Source organism: Biomphalaria glabrata, chromosome 5, assembly GCF_947242115.1.
Source record: "Biomphalaria glabrata chromosome 5, xgBioGlab47.1, whole genome shotgun sequence".
NCBI lineage: Eukaryota > Metazoa > Mollusca > Gastropoda > Planorbidae > Biomphalaria > Biomphalaria glabrata.
The window spans coordinates 44,072,098-44,089,328 of NC_074715.1; the positions used below are offsets into that span (position 1 = coordinate 44,072,098).

A 17,231-nucleotide genomic window follows, 5' to 3' on the forward strand; every position below is an offset into this window, starting at 1 on the left:
AGAGTGAATGCTTGATAAACTTTAATTGCATGTTTAGGCTGTCTGCAGCTCACTTACATTATCTTGCAGTTTAAGAAACCAAAAGACCTTACAAATGTGTCTGGCCTGTGTAATCAGTTCTACGGCCTCACTTTGCTATACCTGGTCTATCACGTGCTTGAGTTGGTGAGTACATCTCAGATAATACCTGCTCCCTAACTTACTGCTTTGATAAAACACTCGAGGCCTGATCATGACGTCAGATGAAGGAGACAATGACAGGGGGGTTTTGCGGTGTTTACTTTTCCCTAATGTTGAGCGGTGGCGGGAAGTCTGGGGGCGCCAAGGTTACCTGATGTCAGGCTAAACTAGTGTCACGTGCTGAGTTGGGGGGGGGGGCGGCGGCTGGGATAGGGGGCTTACTCTTCTAGCTGCGACCGGAAACTCCACTTAGTTACTCCAATAGGGTAAGTCAGTTCGATCTGGCACCCACACTCGTCGTCTTAAGGGCATTGTCAAAAGTAATATGAGTGATTAGTCTTGGTGGCGGTGGTTGGGTGCAGTACCAAGGAGGTTATCACCAGGTGAGTGAGGGCGAACATTTTTTGCTGATCTCTCTCACTGTGTGATTAAACACAGAAATTTAAGTCAGATATCCAGCTACCCAAACCTTTTTTTTTTGTTCCATGATCTCAGTCATTTACAGTTGAATTATGATGCATTACTCACTCCTTCACTTCCATTGTTCTCTCTTTCTCCCTCACTCTCTTTTCACACATATACATAACATTGGCATGGTCATCAGTGACTAGTGTCTATGTGACTTGTGACTACCACCCTAGTTCATTTTGAAGTCCAAGCCAATTTACAACGAAATACAGTTTTTAAAAGTCTTTTATTACGTCATAGCTAAGCCGCCGTTTGATTGGTCAATGTTTTTTAATTATGTCACTCCCCTCCCCGCGCACATCAAACTGGCTGCTTCCTCCCCCCTCCCTTCTCTCTCCACTCCCCATTACACCTCACCTTTCTTTGCATCACCAAAGTGCCTCATGGGATCACACAAGAGAAGGAAAAAAATTCGGGCTGCACCGAGAAACTGTATTGACATCATTCTAAAAATAAACATCAGGGTCAGCCAATCATCGACAGGCTAACCGGATAGAATGGGTACTACGTCATTGTCGATGGAGCTTGTGGCTGAGCTATAAAAGCCAGGAGGTTCCCACAAGTGGAATCAATACACAACAAACCGTCGAGATTGTAACCCAGTGTTTCTTGTGATGCTTAGACAGCCAGGTTTAGCAGCGTCTTTGTTTTAGTATTGTGGTGATTGTAGCTTTCAATATTTATATTAGCCAAAACATTGTAGATCGAAGGAAATTAGAAATCTATTGCGTTTAAAGCAAGATATTTTTAGATCTTGGTTCGAACCTCGAGTTTCAAAGAAACTCCTTGTAATAGCGAGTGTCGGATTTTTGTGAACAAATGCGAGATATTTCCTACCCCGTTGACATGGCTCAGATGCATGGCTCCAAAGATGACTCTGCCATCCCCGACAGGTTCTTCTCCTCGGCCCCGGCTTCTCGGTGCAATTCTTGGAAGAACAAACGAGGCGGAAGCGCTAGAAGGGACAAGAAGAGAGCGCACAACATGGCGCGCTCCAACAGCGTTAGCCTCCCGGATTGCTCCGATACCAACAGCCGCTTGAGCGACTCCCTATCCAAACAGAAGTGCCACCTTTGCATGGTCAGGTCCTTCAAGACCACATCCAAAGGCATCATAGACTCTGGCAGCTTCTCCAAGTCCCTCAGCTCCAACAGCCTCTTGTCTTCAGGTAGTCTCAACACATCACACGGCAGCGGGGATTTCTACAGCAGAAGTTTCTCCATCGAGCAGCAAAGGGAGAACAGCCTGGACTCTTCGGACGAGTCTGAAAAATACCAGAGTTCCTTTAGCATGCCGTCTTATTTCAGAACCTTGGTGTTGGGAGCTCCAGGTGTGGGCAAGACTTCCTTGATCCAGCAGCTTACAAGATGCGATCCCTCTAGTGGTGAGTCTTTATTACAAAGTTTATATCTTCTCACTCTGTCTGTCTGTCTGGTACAAATTTAGTACACGTTAGTTCTCCCACTTTCCAGTCTCGGATCAAGCCGAAACAATTGTTAACGAATCAATTTAAAAAAATAACCTATGAGATAATTAATAAGTGATAATCAATTAATTTTGTATTATATAGAAAAACAAAGATAAATATAACATTATCAAGAATAATTATGTGGTTCTTTCCGTTCCATAAGTTGTTTTTTTTAAAGATTTTTTTAAAATTTTGCTTATTTAAACATATCTTGAAATATCTTTCATGTTGTTGAAGTGATTTAAAGTTAAAATCTTTTGCCTTTAATGTGTAACATGCGGGAAATCTATTAGACTATAGGCCCTCTATGCACATTTCGACGTTGGCCCAAAAAGAACAACAAATAAGTGTTATATTCTTAATACACAACAGATTTTCATTTGACTACTTCAATGTTGACAATTTGAGTTGTGAGTGGACCTTACTTTTTAAAACCTCAGTTGTCTAACTCTTAGCATTTGACCTATATAGAGGAAGAAACCCCTGAGGGATTATGGGCAGAACATGGCCTGAATTGTGCTAATGTGCCAAAAATCAAAATCAAAATCAAATATTTCATCTTTATCAACAAAATTAGTTTCAAAGTAGTCTTCATTTTACCAACGCATAGAAAAAGATCCTCAATATTTAGATTTTCTCTCCTTAAAAAAAACAAAAAACTAAAACCTTAGAAATGTGCCCGTTTCAGAATAGATGTACATGTGAATGTTGAGACACGTTATTTTATACTAACTCTTTCAACACTCTAAGTGACGTAGCATTGAACATTAAATGAAAATTGGTGAGCAAACCATCCATAGGAGTATAATAATGCAATATAACATTGTATGTCTGAATATAATACATTTTGTGTCGAATGGTTCGTTTGCTGCTTGATTTAGATTCTATAATATTCGAAAATCTTTCAACTTTTTATTTTCATGCAAATTAATATAGCCGACGTATAATCAGTTTTTATCAGTATAAAACAAACATTATATCCCATAACCCCCAGCTTTCAATCCAGACCAATCAAAATGGCCTCTTTCAATCTCTTTGTAAACCGACTTCCTCTGTATCCAATCACCGACCTCTGACCCAGACATCAAAGCTTCAATTTGCACACCCTATAACTGTTAGTTCGTGATTCCTTTCTCTCTAGTCTAGATATACACTTTTTTTTTTCAATCAATTATACCGACAAGATTTATTTCCCGCCTAATTTTCTCTCTCGAAGACAGTCTTAGGAGTTATTAGCTCCCTTCAACGATCGAAGGTTATCCTCCCCACTGACTCCATGTTGAAGATTGTGACATCTACGATCTCCTGTGTGGAAGATAAATTCTCTCTATTACCCTCCTCTGCGTCAATGGGTAGCGTTGTCTCTGTTGACACGCTATGGAAGGGAGACAACTGCTGCTGTAGGATTGATTTCTTTTTCAGCTATCACTTGACAGTGTGTGTGTGGGGGGGGGGGAATCAGGCTCGTCAAGAAAACAGAAACTATACATTTGTATTCAAATATTTTAACCTGACCTATACACAAATACAAAATATAACTAGTCTATAATATTACAGTCCCAAAATTAGAAAACTGCAATAGACATAAAAGTCTTAGTGGTCATTGCAATTATTCTAAATGGTCATTTGAGGAACCAAAGAAGAGATGAAGTCTACAAAACTATCCTAACATTGCAAAAATATATAATTTGTTTCATTTAAAACCTAAGCTTGACTTCCTCGATTTCATCGTATTGTCGAAGCATTGCTTATAATAAACATTTTAAAAAGTTGTTTTCCATTCGCATGGAGAGGAAACAAAACAAAATATTGTAAGCTAAACAAATAAAAGTTTGGAAAACAAAAAAAAAAGCAAACAAACCAACGAAACCATTTTTCTTATTATGACGGTGTTGTCCCGGCTATTGTCCCTTGTACTACAATATCAGCGGATGTTCTTCCATGAGCTCGATCAGGGAATCAATTGTTCGACCCAGCAAAAAACAAATCAATCAAGTATTGCGAAATGTTTTTGGTATTCAGAGCAGGGAGCTCAAGTCCTTGCCACTGAAAAATATCTCTCCACTTCCGGTTTTCTGGGTTAATACCTTTAACCTTTGCCACTCACAAAAGAAAACGTGGAGCATGCTGGGGAAGACAAAGCTTAATGATGTATGTGGCGGCCAAGCAGTGGTCGAAGTGTCAAAGTGAGTCCAGTCAACAGGTCTCCAGGGAGACGGTTGCATGCTACTTAAAGAACGTGCCGAAATGTTGAAACAAAGTTACGCAATGGAGCAAACAAAAGAAAAAAGAAAGACAAACGTGAAATCGATTATGGATCGAAAGTTCAAAGTTGAAAAAAAAACTACAAATGCTTTAAAATTAAAACCATTAACGTCAAATCTACAACGAGGCTAGAATTATTTCAAAGCCCTGCATCCTGGAGATTACAAGCCGTACTACATTGTTTTTTAAAAGTAGGAAATATTTTTTCCCGGCACCTTCTCTAGAATGAATCCACCACTTTGAGCACAGCTTTTTAACGATCTGATTCCCCATCTCTTTAAACTCCTGTTAAATAAACACGAATACAGTCATCGTCGCTAACATCGTACAACGACTAAAGGGGAAAGGGGGTGGGGCGGTCAAACTGGGTGAAACTGCTTCTCATCAACTTAGAATGTTTTAGGACAGTTTTGTTTTTCAATTTTCATTCTGTAAAAAAAAAAAACACATTTTTTTTAATTTCAAGTGAAATCGGTCACGTGGAAAGAAATCAATAGTTAAGCTTGGGAGGCGGCAAGTCCAGCAGTCAATGAAATGTTATCATTAAGTCGTTGAGTGCTATGGCTGAGTACATCGATGAAATGTAATGATGATAGTTCCCGGTCATTTCACTCTCTCACTTGCCTAGATATCACTTCAAGCTCACATTAATCCCTTTTATTTGCCTTCGTTTTATTTTCTTTTTTTTTTTTATCTCTCTTCTCGTCGTCCGTTTCTTCCTTACAGCGGACATTTTTTTTCAAGACCCATAACTCTTTTGTGAATTCATTTGTTTTCAATGGGAATTGCTTTGAGTCCTCGCAGTCTTCCAAGAGTGCACATTTATAAGCATACGCGAGAATCTTATTGTGCATGTTTTACTTCACAGCTGGGTATAAACACAACTTTTTTTCAAATGCCACCATTATCGCCTGCTAACTTTCCGGAAGAAGCTGTATTGATAATGTCAATGACGTCATGCCACTCTTGAGGCAGCCAATTTTACAACTTTCTTTCGTTTCTTTTTTTCTTTTTTTTTCGTGTTTTTTTTTCCCGCAGTTTCGACTAAAAAAAAACAACCTCTCTCCAAAACAAAGTCCATTGTTCACACGAGGATGAATTTGAATGTTCCATTATCGTTAAGAAGAGCGCAAGGACTTCATGAGGAGATTTCTTGCGAAACATGCTAACAGCTTCTAGAGCGAACTTAAGTACAACAATATTTTTTTTTTAAATCGGGTATTAACATGGAAGTTTTTATCGACTTTAAAATACGTCACAGAGCACAGCACTTTAACTGAACCTTTAGACCAGTTTGTCATCGTTAGAAGTGTGTATTTAAAGGAATAATGTTTTAAAGTTCTAGAATGATCCGATATGAATTTGAATTGTTCCTGTATGGGGCAAATAGTTGGCCTTACCTATAATTTGTTAACAGTTTATAAAACAGTTCATAGATTAGTCTTTCTTTTAGAATCAAACTCTATTACATGCGTGCTGCAGTATCTTTACAATTTTAAAAATATTGTTTTCAGATGATGAGGAGCCAAGATTTACAGAGACTGGGGCTATTGTCTCCGTTCAGTTAGATGGTCAGGAGTCCACAATGGAATTCATCAGTAGCTCGGATGTAAGTATCGTTTTATCTATCAACCGTTTATAGTTAAGTGTCATATGTGGACAAGTATGTAGGTGACAGATGGGTCTTCGTTGCCCAGTAAAATGTCGTACTATTCCTAAATGAAGATTACAAAAGGTATTATTAGACTCTCTTTTGTATCAACTATTTAGATTAAGTTACTAGCTTTATCCGTTTAACACTGGCAGCCTGGTCGTGTCCGCTTCGAACTTTCTATTTTAGTCCTCAAACGAAATCCTGGCCAACCGCAAACCTCCCGTCTTGCAGGAGATTTAGGCTCGAACTTAATAATCATAATGTCCTCAGAAACGTCTGACACTAAAAAAGAAAATTCGCTGAGATAAAACAAACAATGTTTGGACATTTGTCAAGACGTTTGTAGCTTTCTCATTTGACTTGATAACTTTGCTTTTTAGTTTTTCTCCAATTTGCTTGAGTGAGAATGACTTTAAAATTCTGCAGAGCAGAAATATTTTACAGTAACCAAAATAATCTCTAGTTTAGGATCATTTACGATTAATGTAAGACATAGAAATTGTGCTAATTAACAACTGGGTCAATGATAATTACTGGAGGTAATTGTATGCAGTACACATACATTAAATAGCGTATTTAGTAAGCTCTAATCAATCTGAAATAGTTATATAATATATGAACACAAACACACATACACATATAGATATATATATTAATCTCTTTTAGACAGTGTACTATTAACACATTGTGTAGGAACTTTAAAAAGGTGTATCTATATTTGGTTTCAAATAGTACTTTTCTAAATCTGGCATCACTGATTACTTTAAGCTTGCACTATCATTATCAGACGACCAAATTCAACAGCCTGACTACCAAAATAACAACTGGATATCGCGATGGGCACAGCCAGAGATTACTGGAGATTACCGGTTCCATCATGATTAGTAACTTGAAATAGTCCGCCCCCCTACTGAGAATTATAGCTCTCTGTCCCCGCTGTACTGTTAGCGTTAATCACGAGCAACACCTTCATCCTTCTATTGACTAACATACTCATTTGATATACAGTATACAAGAGTTGCAATTCTTTTAGTTTGTATTTAAGTGTAAAAGGGAAGGGTTTCGGGGCAGCGGTAGAGGGGGTCGATTAATTATAATAAAGAAATTAACAACTTATGAAGATAAACTTTTTTTTTCATCCTACAAGTCATTATTATATCATTGGCGTCACTTCCGCCCAAACATTCAAACATACTGACCTGTTTATTTTGTGTTTCAAACAATTGGAAGCTTTGCATAGATCCAAGGTTGTAAACAAATAGAAGTTATTCCCATGATGCAATCGTCTAGAAACTAAGTCAAGATATGCGGCGACTTTGATCAGTTGCCACAGAGTCGGTGCAAAACAAAACAAAAACAAAAAAAAAACAAGAGAAACGAAAAGTCGGCCATGGCTAAGTTTGGGCGGTTCTGACATGCCGTCTGCAAGAGAAACAAAATAGTTGATGTCATTACGAAGACCCACATTTGTCAGATATCAGGATATTTCTGACAATAAAAATGTGTCACCTAGTTTCTGGACATTTGTTGTTTTTTTTTCTACGGCCCACACCGAGGCCTTGACCTTGTTAAAGTAGAAGTGAGACAGAGGTTGATGAGTACAAGAAATGGGAACTGGGGAGAGCGGAGAAACTGACTTTGTTTCAAAGTCAGCCTTTTATTATGAACATTTTTGAATTAGTCAACATGCGTGCGAAGATTTTCGAACGAAATTGAACATAAGATCCTCATTTTTCCAGCAGTTGAGTTGAAGGATGAAAGAAGTACACACACACAATAAAAAGACACTCGTGTTTGCAGTAGTTTTGTTTTGACTCGTTTTACAAGTTTCGGATGTTCCTTCAGAATGAAAGATTATTACATCCTAGCCCAAACCTCCCAAATAATGGCAGGGTTCGAACCAGGGAGAATCGAGACGACAGTCCAGAGTGCATACCATACAACCATGCAGCCACGTCACCAGGCAGATTGTATTCTTATTAAATAAATAGTATGATAAATTATAATACGTGTATTGATCGGCCGCTTCCGTCTTGGGTTCTAATGTCACAAAGTTCTTCAGTTGACCTCTAGAGCGCTGTTCCGAAAACATAAAACTTAAAAAAATAAAATGTATAGCCTACAATGGTAAGACTTTTTAAATGAATATGTTTACAAAACAACTCTTGAAACCACGTGATATTGCGCGTCCATTAACTCACAAATACCACTTACACTCATGCGCGCTTACAAACACATACGGGCATTACCTGCAACTCTGTTGCTATGGTTACAATAAGCAGGATCTTATGATGGTCAATCTCTAAACATCCATTAGCATTAAGTTGACTTTAAAGATTTAAAAAAAAAAAAATTATTAAAAAACGTTTCAGCCTGAGACTTCCATCAAGCCTTTTTTTTTCTAGTGATTCTTTTCTTTTCTCCAGTTTAACGATTCTTTGCGGGAGGCGCCCCCTGGAGAGTATTGATTCTCAATGATCTCCCCAAGATCAATATTCCAAACGTGATAGTTCCGGACTCAAATCTGATTTTTTTCCCCGATAGTTTCGTTGCAATGACAAAACGTCCAATTTGATTACCCACGCTTGGACGACAATTGCAAACAAATAAATAATTCTATGAAGCTTTTTTCTGTGCATACGACACAGGATTAGGTGCACAGCCAATCGTTAAATGGGAATAACATCATGGGCCAGAATGACGTCATTATTGAAGGCAGATTTCTTCTTGATTAGAATTCAATATTTATTATGTGATAGATCGATCTGTCAACTTTGGTTCAATCAAGGTCTTTTTTTCCCCCTTACAGCTTGATGATCTGGAATGCTACAAGGCTGATGCCTATATACTTATGTATGCTGTTACTGAACCCAAGTCCTTCACACATGCAGCCACACTGCTCAATTACCTGAGACAAGACCTGGGCACTGACAGGACCATCTTCCTGGTAGCCAACAAATGTGACCTCGCCAGACAAAGGCTTGTCCCAGCCATAGGTACGATCTATTTATTCCCTCTAGAAACTTCTCTATCCCTTACATTCTCGGATAATATATATATATATATATATATATAATATAATATAAGGCTCAAATTAAACCAATAGACGAGGACAATCGGATTCCTATATTAACTTTTTCTGACTCTTTATTTCAGAGGCTCGCAAATTTGCAGTAAACAATGAATGCAACTTCCTAGAGACATCTACTGCTCTGAGTGTTAATACGGACGAACTGCTAGTGGGCATCCTGTGTAGCATCAAGAAGCAGCTAACTCCACTTCAAGACTCGGAGCAGAAAAAGAACTTCCAGCATAAATCCATGTCCATGGAAAGGCGGCCTCGTTCTCCCAAGCGGGCGCTGTCCGCTATCAGTAACTTTTTAAAATCAGCATGCAGACGAGACAGCAGGCGACGTGATGTCACACCAATACCACAGCTGGTTTAGAGATTATTGGCTTGTTTCAACCCCTGTTATACCATCTTGAACATGTTATTGTGTTTGCACTACAAATTAGGCGCCAACAAAAATGAAAGAAAAGCAAGTCTGTTTATTTATATTTGTTAATTTCAACTTTTGAAACCTTAAGATGCAATAACTTGTTCAATATAAGTATAGTATTTGCTTGTTTTTATATTCCTTTTATTTCAATATTGTATTTTTTTTTTTGTGATCAAGTTATTTTAGAAAGTAAATGTTGCTTTTTTCTTTTTTATTTGTTGATTTATTTGTGAATGTAATTGATGATGATGTAGCTGTTTTATGATAGCTTTCTTCATCTTCAAACCAATATGGAATGAAGATTGACTTTGATTGAACCAATTCTTCTTGATGTTTCGTTCGTCAATTAAGAAGAATGGAAGTCATGTTAAAAGCAGTACAAAGAATGCAGTGACTCTCCCCCCAAACAAACTTTGGCTACTTTCTTTCGTTGCTAAAGCCAAAGCCAGTTTTCTATTTTGATTTTCGTTTCATCCTACGTCTATAAAAATAGAAAAATAGTGGGCAGAGAGCTGCAGTACCAACTCCTGTGTATATAGATTGGCCTCCATAGAGCGTATAATCTGTGCAAAGATTTCGACAACTATACATAGACTAGGTCTATTTGGAGTCAATAATTTATGCCAGATCACAACATTGATGTATAGACTAGACCTCTATGGAATGTATGATACGTACCTTAATTTAATTTTTGAATTTTAAGATTGAGTTTTTAGATATTGAACACAGATCTGGACCTAGATAATTTGGTGCATTGACAATGCAATTTTTTTCATGCGTGTGTGCGTGTTTTCCTGTCAAAGGGGTCAAATGTCAAACCTCAACAAAACAAACACAGTGACAATGAGAATGTTGTAATTATTATTGTGTTGATTCCTTTAATTTATTCTGCTTGACTAACATGCACGGTTGTTAGCGTTGTTATTTTCCCCTAACAAAACATGTTCCTATTGCTGTTGTTGAAACAAAGACAACTGATATTTAATTGTTATTCAACTTTTTTCTTTGTCCAAGTGTGGACAAAATATGATCACACAAAGAGAATCTTTTTGGCTGCACATTTATCTGTTCAAGTGATTCTGATAAGCCAAAATAGAGGTGTGATTTTGAGAACAATATGTTATTTTTATTTTGTGATGCCTTTGTTGTCAATGTTATGATATGTACATTTTGACGGAGCTGTATATCGTATTGATTACATTGTTTATGGCAATGGTCCTACTAAATCGATTTCTGTCACGTGGAAACACAGTTTTGTGTAGACATGCAGTCGAGTTAAGAAAAGAGAAAGTCAATGGAATGGTGCAATGTGTATATTCTGTGCATCTAATTTATACACAAATATATACATGTAAAAATGTGAGTTGAGATTTTCAACTCATCTGAAGAAAGGGCCAGCATTGCTAGTTGTTGTAATTTGCATAAATTCGTTTAAACATTTTTTTTCTTGTATCGATGTCATTTTTTTTTTGCAACGTTTGTAAATATTTACAGTGGCTTTTGATTGTTTAATAATCTAACTGTAAATAATTGTAAATATTTCAATGATTTGTTTTTCATAAAATGTAGATTAGAACTTATTTTTTTTCCTAGTAGCACATTCAGAGTAGAATCAAAATATCTCTTCTCAGGATTTGGTAACTCATGACTTCATTTAGTCCAAACAACTGGTGTAGAGAATATTTTTGTCCTTTCCCTGTCCATTGTATTTCAGTTTCTAGATACATTGTATTTTTTAGTTTGTAGTTAGACATGTAGTCAGCTAGTATTACTTGTATCTTTGTCTAATAACCTCATCATTGAACCAATTGTCCACACTAAAAATAAGCTTTCATTCCACACATTTCATCCCAGCGTACCCCTCGCGTGAACAGAGAGATGTCAGCATCCTGTTGTCATGCGGGAAGTACACTTGCCATTCCACTTCCGGTTCAGCCAAGTGATATTTTGTATTGTAGCATCAGGCTTATCATTCAACCCAATGACCCCCCCTCCCCATCTTATTCACCCCCATACAAAAAGTCAAAACCTTTGAATTGAAATTAGGGTTTTAATTTTTTACAAATTTACATGAATTATTTTGTGTGCATATGAAGGAGAGATACGCTTACCTTTCGAGTTGAATGGTGGCAGATCAAAACCTTAAATTACAATCGTTAAGTACAAACGCATTTAATGAATACATTAATAATAAGCCAGGGACAAAATCTACGTGCCAATAGGCGTACAACATTAGAACCGCTCAGATAAAAAGCGCACGGCTAATTTCTTGATCAGAAGTTGGCGTTTGGTGATTTTTTATGGGTTATTTTGTTGAACGGCTTTTGTCATATTGAAATTTGGAATGGCTGGTTGCGTTATTTTTATATGTTTCATACGCTTTGTAGATCCCAATAGAGAGACGTCATTTCCCCCTTGGTTCATACTGTGAAAGTTGTAGTACGCTCTTATGATGACGTCATTTATTGCCGGCGCATTCCATTTGTTTGTAAAAATAAAATAACATTTTGTTTTAGAGTTTTTCAAATAATATATGTACAAAGGTTATCACAATGAAGTATAAACCTATTGAGAATAAAATAAATCTGAGATAAAAAAACGTAAAAGGCTTGAGTTATTTTTTTCTGGTCCATTTCTGTGTTATTGTGAATAACTACATTACAATAGTAGGCAACATAACTACAATACATGGGTAGCAGACACACTATTGGCATAAATACATTTCATGGGTAGCAGACACACCAATGGCATAAATACATTTCATGGGTAGCAGACACACCATTGGCATAAATACATTTCATGGGTAGCAGTCACACCATTGACATAAATACATTTCATGGGTAGCAGTCACACGATTGACATAAATACATTTCATGGGTAGCAGTCATACCATTGACATAAATACATTTCATGGGTAGCAGTCACACCATTGGCATAAATACATTATATGGGTAGCAGACAGACCATTGACATAAATACATTACATGGGTAGCAGACACACCATTGACATAAATACATTTCATGGGTAGCAGTCACACCATTGACATAAATACATTTCATGGGTAGCAGTCACACCATTGACATAAATATATTTCATGGGTAGCAGTCACACGATTGACATAAATACATTTCATGGGTAGCAGTCACACGATTGACATAAATACATTTCATGGGTAGCAGTCACACCATTGACATAAATACATTTCATGGGTAGCAGTCACACCATTGGCATAAATACATTATATGGGTAGCAGACACACCATTGACATAAATACATTACATGGGTAGCAGTCACACCATTGACATAAATACATTTCATGGGTAGCAGTCACACCATTGACATAAATACATTTCATGGGTAGCAGTCACACCATTGACATAAATACATTACATGGGTAGCAGACACACCATTGACATAAATACATTACATGGGTAGCAGAAACACCATTGGCATAAATACATTTCATGGGTAGCAGTCACACCATTGACATAAATACATTACATGGGTAGCAGACACACCACTGGCATAAATGCATTACATGGGTAAACTACACAACAATGGCATAAATCATTACATGGGTAGCAGACTCAACCTTGCTACGAAACTGGCCAGTTGCCAGTGTTGAAAAACGGGCGTGAAACTTTTCAAAATGACTGAATTTGTTAATGCTGTAAATATATTGAATTTTTTTTTATCTCTTTTGGAACACACTGGTTAAGTAAGGAAGCTGTTCCGTATACCTGGTGTGTTGCTGAGCTCTTGATGACACGGTGATGTTGTCAATTTTGTGTTGCTGTGCCCTTGATGATACGGTGATGTGGTCAGCTTGCAGTTGCTTGATTACACGTTGATGTGGTCAGCTCGTGTTGCTGTGCACTTGATGACATAGGGATGTGGTCAATTTGCGTTGATGTAACCTTGATGACATAGCGACGTGGTCATTTTGCAATGATCGATTCTTTTTATTTTAATTCAAAGTAACAGAAGAAGTAATAATGATGAGGATGCATCTTTTGTTGCTGACTGTGGTACTCAGCTTCAGACCCTGGTTGACAGACTTATATCTGCACATGGCAGAAATCGGCTTACCTAGTAGTCAAGGCAAACAAAAGTACTTGTTCAAAACACAAGTATTTAACCTCACCTTGACTATTTATTGCTAAACACTGAAAATTTTTGTTACTATGGCTTCAACATCTCCAAAGATGTGCTACTGGATAAAGACATCATCAACAGAATACCCAACCATGTCAGGGCGTCAGAAAAGAGTGTAGGACAATACCTTGCCGACTATCAATACCAAAGCCCTAGTCTACCGTACATGTGTGATGAGTAGTCTGCTATACGGTACTGAAACATGGTTAAAACCTACTATTGGCAAGAAAAAAAAAAGCTGAATATCTTCCACCTCGTATGCTTAAAGCGGATTTTTTAAAAAGGTGGCAAGATAAAATAACTAAATGAGTAATTTCTTCCAAGAGAACGATGCCAGGTATTAGCGCTGTTATCAACAGTAGACGCCGTTGATGGCTAGGACATTTTCGCAGTAAGTCATAAGTTAGACTTCCACAAGACATTTGTAAGGTGATCTAATAGAAGGCAGGAGAGCCGCTGGTCGCCCACTTCTAAGGTATATTGATACATGAAAACGCGACAAGAAGCTCTTACAAATTTACACCAACAGTTTGGAAAATGAGGCACTGTATAGCTCCAGATGGAGTTCAAGCATAAAGGAAGGGCCCTAGATTGCAGTTGGCGTACACAACAGAAATAGAAAGAAGGGTGAAAGTGCTACAGAGTCTGGTGATTACAGATGCCCAACCTTTGACTGCAGCTGTGTATCAAGGATTGGCCTCTTTAGTCACATGAAAAGTTGCAAAAGGAAGTGATATCCTCTGGAGACGTAAAATGCCACAGATTTCTAGAGCATGTTTATCAAATGTAACAGCGTCAAGTAGCGTGGACTGTCATCACTGGTGGTACCAAGTTCAAAACCTGCTCACCGACATCCACTGCAGTCATGAGGAGGGCTTGGTTATCTTTCTTTCTAAACAAACGGAGAAACTTCAATAACATGACAAATACAAGTGCTAATTTAGACTGTGCTATGAACAGAAAGATAATCTGAACAGCGCTGACATCATTTTTATTTCTCATAAATACATTAAGCCTTACACTACAGGCCCAGTCCACCTCTGCTTACATTGAGTTGAGAGTTTATTCAAACCAGAAAAAAAGACAAATCTTTTCTGACTCAAAGGATGAATAAATCTGGCCATGCTTTTGAAGTGTTCTAGCAAGTCTGACGTCATTATTGATTGTTGCTCATTGTGAACAAAGGCCGGACTCCATGGTGACTACGCTGAGAGAGAAAGTCATAAAGGTTCAGACGTCTTACAGCGTAAATTAATGATTGGAACATCGACTAGGTCACCACTTCAACTGATGCTTATTTATAATTTTATTGATTTAAGATTCTGCTTTAGGTAGTGACCACAGACTTTTCATGAAGAGAAAAATTATTTTTTTTAGTTTTAAATCATAATAATTCTTTTTTTTTCTCTCTTCAATGTGAAGCAAATGTTGTTAGAGTTAGGACGTAGCACCTCGTTGTTACAGTTAGGACGTAGCACCTCGTTGTTAGAGTTAGGACGTAACACCTCGTTGTTAGAGTGAGAACGTAACACCTCATTGTTAGAGTTAGGACGTAACACCTCATTGTTAGAGTTAGGACGTAACACCTCGTTGTTAGAGTTAGGACGTAACACCTCGTTGTTAGAGTTAGGACCTACCACCACGTTGTTAAAGTTTGGACATTCAACCTCGTTGTTAGAGTTAGGACATACTACCTCGTTGTTAGAGTTAGGACGTTCCACCTCGTTGTTAGAGTTAGGACATACTACCTCGTTGTTAGAGTTAGGACGTTCCACCTCGTTGTTAGAGTTAGGACATACCACCTCGTTGTTAGAGTTAGGACGTATCACCTCATTGTTAGAGTTGGGACGTACCACCACGTTGTTAAAGTTAGGACGTACCACCTCGTTGTTAGAGTTAGAACGTACCACCTCTTTGTTAGAGTTGGGACGTTCCACCTCGTTGTTAGAGTTGGGACATACCACCTCGTTGTTAGAGTTAGGACGTAACATCTCGTTGTTAGAGTTAGGACGTAACACCTCGTTGTTAGAGTTAAGATGTAATGGTTACAATGAAAGTTTCTAATGTAAACAAAAATTGGAGATGGTTAATACAGGAAGAAAGAAAGACCGAAAGAGAGAAAAAAAGAAAGAAAGACAGAGAGAGTGAAAGAGAGAGAGAGAAAGAAAGAGAACTAAGATGATTTGGTTTAAATATATGTCTATTTAGAAGACGAATAAAGACAAATTCGCATCACATTTTCAGTTCATATCTTTTGATCTTTATATAAGCATGCACAGGCTAATGTTCAGAGCAGGCTTTTGTGTTATTTGATATTCTTTTTACGCTCTAATTAAAAGGGTTTGTAAAGTCATAAGTCTAAACACTGACACGTCAAGCAGGTAACGACATCATTTCATTAAGACACTTTATTCCGAGCACAGAAATATTTGGGCCACAGACAACTGGGTACTTGTGGGACCCTCTGCCTTTCACCATTACGCCAGAAACATTCAAAATACATATAAAAGATGCATAAAAACGTGAAGGGGCCCTATTCTTTTGGGGCCCCCTTCTCTTAGAGCCCCAGACTAAATTCCTGTTTGTCCCTAACCCTGGTGGCGGGTTGCATAACAAAACAAACGCACAAGCAAACACCAAAACAAACAAACAATAGTTAGTATCAGTGGCGTAACTAGGAATTTGGGGGCCCGGTGGGCTTGATCTTTTAGGGGCCCCCATCATTTTGACATTAGACATTAGATATCATGACATGAGCTTATGCACGTAATAGATATATAAGTGTTAATTCCAATTGGTACAGTATATAAGTAACATAAAAAAAAACACTTAAACTCTTTTAATGAATAAGACCAAGATATAAGTAATAAATCCTATTGCCTCACGTCAAGCTTTCTGTGCAGCAAAGGTCATCTATAACACCATCTAGAATCTAGATCATTTTTGACTCCACGTGAATAGCAAGATTACATGTAATAATAATATAATACTATAATATTTAATATAAAAAATAAGACATTTATGAATGAATGAAAAAAAAATGTATTTGCTAGCATGTAACATATTAATTATAACAGAACTATATATTTCACAACTTAATGGTGCAAAGGTTATGTCTTAATGTTGAACTTGTTCTAAATTAAACTGCTGTTACTTATGAGCTCAAAATGTATTTAATTTATAATTGACGCATTTGTTTGATACTGATATTAAACTGTAAACTCTAAGACATTTCACATCCCAATTGAGACCAGGCACATTGCTGCAAGCTGTGACGTCACAACGTCATTGACAACGTGTCATCTGGCATCTCGCACAGCCAATTGTCAACCGACTTTGAATTAATTAAATTCCTTTTTTTTTAAGTGAATTTCGCCCTCTGCAATTTAATTGGCTGGAATCTCGTAGGAACTACGTAGATTGGGACGTCTGGAACAAGTCGTCTGTGAAAATAATAGCAGAACGCTATGAGGGTGCGCGAGACCGATATAGATCAGAAATGTATTCTAGAGAAGGAACATGAAAATTATGCTTATTCTG

General features: G+C 37.5%; 1 protein-coding gene across 1 annotated transcript; it reads left to right on the forward strand.

Moving 5' to 3' along the window:
• Nucleotides 1-1,201: 1,201 nt before the first annotated feature.
• On the forward strand, nt 1,202-12,130 carry LOC106064001 (GTP-binding protein REM 1-like). The gene is made up of 4 exons (XM_013222493.2): nt 1,202-2,032; nt 5,896-5,990; nt 8,845-9,031; nt 9,192-12,130. Exons 1-4 carry the CDS (start codon nt 1,468-1,470, stop codon nt 9,479-9,481), a joined length of 1,137 nt encoding a protein of 378 aa, XP_013077947.1. The 5' UTR covers nt 1,202-1,467; the 3' UTR covers nt 9,482-12,130.
• The last annotated feature ends 5,101 nt before the right edge of the window (nt 12,131-17,231 follow it).

Coding starts and splice junctions, on each gene's coding strand:
- LOC106064001 (XM_013222493.2), top strand. CDS start 1,468: ATGCGAGATATTTCCTACCCCGTTGACATGGCTCAGATGCATGGCTCC. Junction 2,033..5,895: donor AAGATGCGATCCCTCTAGTG/GTGAGTCTTTAT, acceptor TATTGTTTTCAG/ATGATGAGGAGCCAAGATTT. Junction 9,032..9,191: donor AAGGCTTGTCCCAGCCATAG/GTACGATCTATT, acceptor TCTTTATTTCAG/AGGCTCGCAAATTTGCAGTA.